Consider the following 9,471-nt stretch of genomic DNA (forward strand, 5'->3'; position numbering starts at 1 on the left):
GCCATTTGCTGCTCTTCTATATTTACTCGGATCTTCTCAATTATAGAGTCGAAATTTTTTTGGCTTTTAAATTGATCTTCTTTCCATTTCAAAATATTCGAATCTAAAACCTTTAATTCTTCTTGCTTTTCAGCAAGGGACTTTTTTATTGAACATAAATGTGAGCTTAACTTTTCTTTTTCTATATTATGAAGCTCTATTTTTCTATTTATTGCAGATCTTTTTTCAGAAATAGTAGAAAACTCCATTTCATTATTTTTTGAAATCAAGCTCGATTCTTGTTGGCTGAGCATATCTTTTTCTTTTAAAATGGAATTATATTTTATTTTATATTTATACATTAATTCCTTTTCATCTTTAATTGAATTTTCAATTCCCAATATCTTGTTTTTTGTCTCATTTTCAAGATTAGATAAATATAAGATTCTTTGATGGTTTTCATGCGTATCTTGTTCGAAGTTTAAATCATTTATAGAAGCTGAATAGTGAGAAATTTTATTTTGAATCTCTTTTTTTTTATGTTCCAACTCTTCAAGCTGTATATCTAGGTTTTTTTGGGACTCGATTAACGATTGTATGTTCGAACTAATTAAGTTCAAATTCCTCTCAACGGAACTGAGCCTTTCACGCGATGTTGACAACTTCTCAAAATATTCTTGCTCTCCTTTACTTGCTTCTTCCCATTCATATTCATTAAGCAAAAACTCAAGAGTTCTCCTTCTCCTATCCAGATTTAAAAAAGCTTTAAACTCTTTTTGCTCATCTTTCAATACTTCAATTCGTTTTTGTATATCATCGAATACAGAGTCAACTTTAATTTTTCTCGTTTCAGTTTCTAGCAGCAATTTGATGCTTTCATCTCTCCTTTCATCGTATGTTCTAGTACCTGCAATCTCCTTCAATAATCTCAATCTAGAGGCATCAGACATAGTTGCAAGCTCTGCTACCTTTCCCTGCCGAACTATGAAATATGGATTATTCCTGGATATACCGCAACTTTCTAAAATTGAATCAAAGTCCTTCTTAGAAATATTTTTTCCCATTACCTGCCATTCGTTTTTCTGACTAGAGCTACGAAAAATCCTTTTAATAGTAACAACATCTTCATCGTACATAGAGAGACGACGACCAATATTATCAAGCGACAATTCAACATAGGCCTCTGTTGCTTGAGGGCCAAGGCCTTCATGTAAAAGCGCACGTCTTTCAACCAGAGTATTTCCAAATGAATCGGAGAGTAAAAACTGTATTGCTGCAAGGATATTGGATTTTCCACTACCATTTAGGCCTACAATGCAGTTACATCCAGGATGGAATGATATAGTTGTTTCATCCCTATATGTCTTAAACCCGCATATTTTGAGCTCTTTGATATACATTATATTCAATAACCCGAGCAAAAAGAATATTAATTTTCCAAATAGAATTCTCTCAGGTATCAAAGAATTGTTATTTTGGTAAACTCTTTGCTATAAATTTCCGCATTTATTGAAAATACAGTATTTGTGGGGAGGAGCGGTATATGCATGTAGCGGTATTTTAAAGAATAGAAACAATTTTCGAATCATTAAAAAAATTAAAACTAGATTATGATTAATAAACTATTTCTTCTGCCTTATTTTCGGGAGAGGAATTGTGTATTCTTCCAGTGAAAACGTTGATTTTACCCCAAACTTTTGCTCATTCAGTGCAAACATAGATTCAACATCCCAGCCGGAACCTGCTTTTGTGCCAAACGTTCTTTTATCTTTTGTGGTATCGGAAAAATATGGTTTTGGTTTCTTCTTATTTTGAGAGTAAATTTGAGATGTAGATGAAGGTTGGCCTCTTCCCTCATTAGCATTAAATTTAACTCTTACGAACAAAGGAAGGCTAGATAAGGGTGGTCCCCCAAGGTCCGCATTCTGTAGTCTTCTAATCACTGCTGGGTTTAGATTCTTTGGCAAATTTGGAATTATTCCACCGGGATTACTTGGATTATAAAGCGGTATTCTCTTTAAAACTTCAATCCAGCCACGCAAATTACGCGTGAAATGTGAAACTCTAAAAAATTGGTTCGAGTCCGGCTTTTCAATAATTGATTCCAAGTTTTCATGAACTTTTTCGTTACTCCCAATCAAATCTTCGTCTTCACTATTATGAATATCTTGCCTATCAATACAAGGAATATAGTCATTCGAGATGCAATTTAGATTTCCATCAGCATGCGAAAAATTGTCAGAATTCTTGGGTTTTCTATGTCTAAGTGATTGATTAGCATGCCAGTTTGGGAGTGATGTAAAACTAAACCATCTTATTTCTGAAATTTCCTTTCTTTTTTTTGGTTCTAATGGAGTATTTTCATCAATTCCGGGTATAAGAAACAACTTTATTGTTTGCTCTTCTACTTGTTTCTCAATATAAATTGAATCGTTGAGGTGTTTAGTCACGTCTATTCCAAGCTCTTCGTATGCCTCGCGGATTGCGCACAAACTATCCTCCTCCATTTCATCCATTTTCCCTCTAGGAAACATAAACCTGTTACCATTCCACGGTTTTACTAACACACACTTAGTAAACTCTTTGTTAATTAAAATTACTCCTCTTAGAGGTATTGTCTTGCAATATCGCTTCCAATTTAAAAGAAATTTGTCATGCTCTTCAGGAGATGAAACGAAGTGTCGTAAAATTGGACAATCTTCAGCAACAAATTGCCCAAATACTCGCAAAGAAAGCTTTGGTAGAACATGTGAATATTTGTCGTACCACATATCCTCGTACCACCAATAAGCAGCTTGTATTTGAAAGTATAAATGAATTGCATCCTCAAGTAAATTTACGGGAAGATTTGTAAAAAATCTTGCGTAACAATCATCTATTGCCTCTGAAAAGGCAGCCTCCATATCTTTATATGCGGCCTCCATATCAAAATTGCTGATTAGTCTTTCCATCGGTCCGTTTACTTTGTTTTTCTTTTTTGTAGTAGTTTTAAGCGTATCTATTTGTTCTTGTGGTATTGAATCTCGACTATAGCGATTCATAAAAATTCCCCTTACCTTAGATAAAATAATATCTTCGGGTGAATATTTCATAGCAATATCTGAAGCTGTCTTTTTTTCGTCAAGTTGTGCCGATTGTTCAAAATTGTTCATTACACTTTCTCTTGTTAAATTTGGTGGTAAAATATTCAAATTATGGGATCTATCGCGATCAATTAAAAATTTTTTAAGAATATTTGATCCTAATGTTTCTTGAAATCCTCCTGAGATTTCAATCCTATCTCCTATTTTTTGGCCAGAGTTGTTTGCCTCATCTTCGTTTTTCAGAAAGCAATCATTTAGTCGATTAGAACAGATTTTGTTCATGCTGCTATTAAAAATACTGGATTGCACTAAATTGTCATCTCTCAAATTATTAATTTGATTGCATTTACCCTTTATATCAATAATGTATCCTGATTCAGAAGAATGTGTGGTATCTCTACCAGCATTTCCACTTCGAGAACTTAGACAATTTATTGAGCCAAAACTGCCATTTTGTGTTACTATATGAGAGAGGCTCTCTATAAGTTGATCCATAAATGAAGAACTATGATTTGCGTTTGTTTTTACTTCATGAATTACTTTTTCTGTATTTGCCTAAAATAATTAATAATTACTAGCGCCATATAATAGCGCTAATCAGAAATGAATTATATTGTAAATTTAAAAAAAAAGTTCTCGATAACTTAAGATGATCGACAACTTTGTCTCAGAAAATACACTTTAACATACTTCTTAACTGTATTATGTAACAAGCTTTTTAATCATTTGGATTAATGTCTTAAAATTTTTTGTTGAAGATTTCAAATAATTATAGATCACAACTTGCGGTCAAATTGGTACCGAAGTTTATTAATAAATAGAAATACATTCATTTTATCTTATCTATTATAAGGATTATTCATGTGATTTTTCATTTTAAATCTAATTAATATGGAGCTGTCGAACAGCTGTAAATATTTCTTTAATAAATGCGCTCACAACATTAATTTAAAATTTGATGATGCTAAAGAAATTATTAATGGAAGTAGCGAAATATTTCTTGAAAGTGAAACTGAATTTCCTAATAAAATTTTTATTCAAACCCCATCTTTACTCTATTGCAATATTATATCTGTTGAAATTAATGGGAATGATTTTGAAGGATGGTCAATTAATCCTGTACCAACTCTTGAAGATTCAAACAAAATAGTCGGTCACAACGTATTTGATATAGCAACTCTTCAAATGGCGTACGGATTTATCTCATCAAACTATGGTGAAATTAACCCTGATCAGTCTAATGTGATTGAAAATCGATTATTGATTTTAATATCAGATGAAAAAATGCTTAATACAGCTACGGATACTACGAATGAGAACGAATACAAGTATTCGATAATAATCAAAGTTAACTTTGAACTGCTGATAAATGTCCCAAAATCACCAATTACTTATGTTATTGAGAATGACAATTCAATCAATATATCCATAATACCAAATTCCCATTCTAAATTACCATGGTTCCCAACTCTCTCATCAGCCCTATATCTTACTGAAGACGCTTCACCATTTTGGAACTCTCCGTGGAGTTTTAAATGTAATGTGCCAAATGGCTATTCAGCAATCATGCCTGGTATTTTAAATACGAATTGTTTTGTCAATGGGACCAATACAATTAATGAAAATACTTTCGAGTATAACTATGACTCAGGAACGTCTTTTCCTCACATTTATCCAAATAATATTGCACTTTTGATTGGAAAATATATAAGAGAAGATAAAACTATTGGGAAAAATACTGTAACAATTTTTAGACCTATAAATGTATCTCAAATAGTCAATATTGCAAACTTTGTTGTAGAAATTATGGAAGGATATGAAAAACTACTAAATAACATTCTTCCAATGAAATCAATCATTATTGTTTTTTTAAATTATCATATTTTTAATCAGCATTCACATTTTTTCAATTGCCATGGGAGAGTTTCCGACACACTAGGTAAAGTAGAGATGCTTTCTAATGCATCATCACCGCTGCTTTATCAAGAGAATAATTACTACTCTCACTTAAGCGAAACAGACATTGGCAATACAATTGGTAACATAATTATTGTCCCATTAGATATGTTTCCCCATAAGGTGACATCTAATATCTCATCAGCAATTGATAATAAAAAGAGTAATTTTCAAGAAAATTTTAGAATGCAAATAAGAACTCTTACAATGCCAATAATAATATTATTGGATCGCTTGGCCAGCCTTTGGTTTGGATCTTATATTCATATAACAAATTTAAAACGGCTTCCAACAGATGGCTGGATGCTGTTAGGCATGAAAAGATATTTAATGCGTCAAATGGCAAAGAAGCTTTGCGGAGAAGACTTAGTTAAATGTAGAATGAAGGAAGCACTAGAGAGGTGTTTACTACTCATAGAAAATGGAAATGATTATATCCCATTATCTGTAAAAGACTTTTACATCAATCTGCAACAAAATGGCATACCAAGTTTTCCTCTAGTTCATTGGAGTCAGAGAGAATGTCAAACCCTGTTTAGATTAAAATCAGACATTGTATTTCATAGTTTGCAATGTTACGTTAATCAGATGATAAAAAGCAAAGCGCGCAAGGTTGGTTTTGGCTTTTCTGATTTTGATACTTCTATTAAACAAAATTCACAATCAAAATTTTTCAACATATTTATTCAATCCTTCATTAATAAACATTGTATTAAAAAAAATCACAGGAATTTCACGACCCAACATTTTTTTCTGCATATTGCGTTTTGTATTTCACAGCAGTTTATTCATAGATCCAAAAAGGAAATTGCAGCAGCTCAGCTTCCTCAACATGAACAATATCTACTTAATGAGATCCAAGACGAACTACTTGCATTTAGATCTGCTTGGATAGAAGGAGTTGGATGCCCAAATCTTACAATTACGTCTACTTTTCAATTTTCTAATAAAAATATTTCTCTTGACCATGCATTATTTACGGTAGACCAAACACCACTGCAGCCTCCACATTTAACATCTAAGGAAGGAATTTCTTCATTCATACCATTGGTATCGATATTTAAAGTTAAAAGAAATATAACCCCTAGATGCGATATTGAAAAGTTAATTTTTAATTGCCTTTCATTTATTGATGGTTTTTATAATATTGGTGCCTCCAGAAGTCAACTTTCTAATTCTATAACAAAATTGCTTCCATCCTTTCTTTGGCCACATGATCCGAATAATATAATATTGAAGGAATCAAATATAACAATACTTGGATTAGGAAATACAGGAAGAATTCCTATACCAATAAAATTTGGTTTTGGTCCATTATTTGATTCTGTATTCCAAGATGAATTACAAGAAAGTACTAAGAGACGTGTTGGCCATCTAAATAATAAAATTAACATTGAAAGGTCAGCTCTTGATAATAATTTGAATAATTTAAATCAACTTGATGCCCCAAATAAAAAAAAGAATTATTCAGCTTCCTCGAATGGATGTATTTCTTCATGGCAATTTGGATATATGAACATACTTTGTCAAATTCTCCTAAATTATCACGAGAACATGTCAGAGCCAGTAAATGATATTGAATGGCTATGCACTGAATTAGCATCTCACATACCTATTTCGGGTGGAACAGGCAAATTTTGGCCAGGGCACACCTTAATTTATATAGTTCAAAACGAAGAAAATAAAAATTGTGAATTAGAAACTATAGAACCGCAACTACCTGTTCTTCAAGAAATAAAATTTGAAACTCAAAAAATTAAATCAGGTTATAGACGCGATTCTGTACCCGTATCAAACGCCTCTATTGCATCTTCAGTATGTACCCAAGGAGTTACGAACAATCAAAATTCTATTACTCATGCAAACATTAAAGTGAATGAAGTTCCTAGACTATCTCTCCTTCACGATTTGCAACAAAGAAAACATTTTGTAGGGAAGTTATCAAATAGCGATAATATTTGGTTGCAGCCACTTCAATTTTCTAGAAATTACAAAGAAATCATTTCTAGTGAAAATGAACAAATCTCAATGAATCGCACGGCAAATACAGTTAATTTTAATTCTCATATATTGTGGATAATTGCAGACTCGTCACAATACTGGCTCGCGAAAATTTCAAGATATCAGACCTGGAGTATGTGGGATCAACAGTTTTTGAATGAAACTGATGTTATAGGACAATTTGAGGCAGCATACCAGCTGGGGATGGAAAGATACATTTTTGGTGATTGTAGCGCTCATAACTTAACTATTTTGGAAAGAGCATTCCAGTCAATTAATGTACTAATGAGCGCACTATATCATTTTGACTGGAATATTTTTGTAAGAAAAAAAGCGCTATTATCAATAATTAAAATTCATAATAAACTTTCTTCTCAAGTTTCAATAAAAAGTGGTATTCAATCAATCAAAACTGCTGTTTTTTCATTAATAAAAAAGTTTATTTTTGAGTTGATTTCATTGATAGAGTATCAAAAAAACAAAGAGCTAAGTAACTTAACTTCAAATGTTTTTTTCTTTAATGAATTAGAGATTTTGCTATTTACAATTAAATCTTTATCTTATTTGTGGAATTTTGAAGTGGATTCTAGCAGTTTTGAATCAGTTCATTTCCTAACAGAGTTATTGGATAAATACTCAAACCCATCACATGATAAATTTAATTATGAAATATTATGCAGCATTTTTGAGGCAATAGAAAGAATAGTATTGCCCCCTTCAAATGACCAGTATTCGTCCTTAATTAACAAAGTTACTTCTGCAATCAGTAAGTTGTTAGTTGGCTTGCTGAAGGGTTGCAACTATATATTTGAGGATGCTAAAATATTTGTAATATTGTTTAAAATATTATCAAAACATTCTATTAATATTCTTATACCAGTAAGTAATGAGTTTAGAAATGAATTCGGTATTTATTTCGATCCACTATGGTTCATTGATCTTCCATTTATGTATAATAACGCTTGGTGGGATAGTTACTCATCTATACATGGTTCTATTTCAATGCCTTTGTATAAACTTAGTGAGCCTATAATTCAACTTAGTGCATTAAAATGTTATTTCAGCTTGTCGCTTCAAGGATTTACAGAAACAATGGCTGTTTTTAGTGAGAACGATATAGAAAATAATATTAAATTCAAATCTATTTCTCCTGAAGTTATTTATGGCTTGATTCTTGAGTCATTTTCTGAATGCAATAAGCAAACAAATTCACAACAAAACATCACTTCAACTTGTGGGAGTAAAAAACCTGAAGCAATAAATATTATTGGAATATTCAATGTTTGGAATTTTAAGAAAAATAGCCCAGAAAATGTCACTTCTGCTCGAATATTTCCAAAAAATTTATTAAAAACTTTATGTGCATGTGCGCTAATCCATGTCATATTATGGAATGGGATTAAAGAGAGTTTCAAACATAAAAAAAACAATTCAAACTATTGGAAAATAATCAATAGTTTGTGGAGCATTTTTATCTGCGCACTTGATGACATAATCCGAGATTTTCCTCACCTTCTTGATGAGTTTATCTTATTACAGGCCCATGCAGAATTTGAACCGCTTATTAATTCATTAACTAATAAACAACACAAGAATAGAGAAACATTTGATGATATTAAACAATGTTGTATATTTATTTCCCAAATTATATTAAATAGTCCAATCTCACTCTCATCATACCCATTTGATCCACTAATATTTCAAAATATTTCAAATATGTATATATCTTTATTTGGTCATGGAGTCCCTGTTTGTATGAGTCAAACTCCATTTATTTCTCAAGACGTTAAATGTAATCAGTTAGTATTTAATCCTTCTAATGGATATATTTTATCTGCAATACCAGAAGTACCCATGAAAGAGTCATTACGAAAACGCCAAAAATTCATTAGGAGAGGATGCGATTTATCAGATTCCATTCAAATTAGAAGGCTGTGCGATGATGAAAGTTATATTATTTCTAGAGGATGGAAACACATATGCAAAAAAATAACGCAATGTCTAATTGAGTCTCCATATGGGGCACCTTTTATTCACCCGGTTGATGAAAATGATGCTCCTGACTATTATAATCTTATTGAGCAGCCGATTGACTTATCAACAATAATGAATAAAGTAAAACAGGATTTGTATGAATCTATCGAACACTATCGTTCCGATGTTGACCTAATCTATTGCAAATTGCAAAAAGTACAATGAGTCAACTTCACAGATAGTTGATTGGTGTAACAAAATCCAATCTGAATTTGACCAGTTATTTAAACCCGTTTGTAGACTCTTTGCATAAAAATTATTCAGCCACTGTCTAGCTTCGCAGACCGCAATTATTTCCCATAATTTTTTTTTTTAGTTAATTACATTTTCAAAAGCACTATAGTGAATGTTGTAAATATCTTTCAACATACTTCATTATTTTAATTCCGAAATGTTTAGAAACTATAGTAACTGTTCA

The 9,471-nt window shown here is 31.6% G+C and overlaps 2 protein-coding genes across 2 annotated transcripts; one reads left to right on the forward strand and one right to left on the reverse strand.

The window, feature by feature from the left end:
• Positions 1 to 1,601: 1,601 nt before the first annotated feature.
• On the reverse strand, positions 1,602 to 3,557 carry Chro.70307 (hypothetical protein). Its single annotated transcript, XM_661015.1, has 1 exon — positions 1,602 to 3,557. One exon carries the CDS (start codon positions 3,555 to 3,557, stop codon positions 1,602 to 1,604), a length of 1,956 nt encoding a protein of 651 aa, XP_666107.1.
• A 396-nt stretch (positions 3,558 to 3,953) lies between these two features.
• Chro.70308 (FALZ protein) lies at positions 3,954 to 9,218 on the forward strand. The annotated part of the gene is made up of 1 exon (XM_661016.1): positions 3,954 to 9,218. The coding sequence occupies one exon, from the start codon at positions 3,954 to 3,956 to the stop codon at positions 9,216 to 9,218; it is 5,265 nt and encodes a 1,754-aa protein (XP_666108.1).
• Positions 9,219 to 9,471: the final 253 nt, after the last annotated feature.

Source organism: Cryptosporidium hominis, assembly GCF_000006425.1.
Source record: "Cryptosporidium hominis TU502 chromosome 7 CHRO017070, whole genome shotgun sequence".
In the NCBI taxonomy this organism is placed as follows: Eukaryota; Apicomplexa; class Conoidasida; order Eucoccidiorida; family Cryptosporidiidae; genus Cryptosporidium; species Cryptosporidium hominis.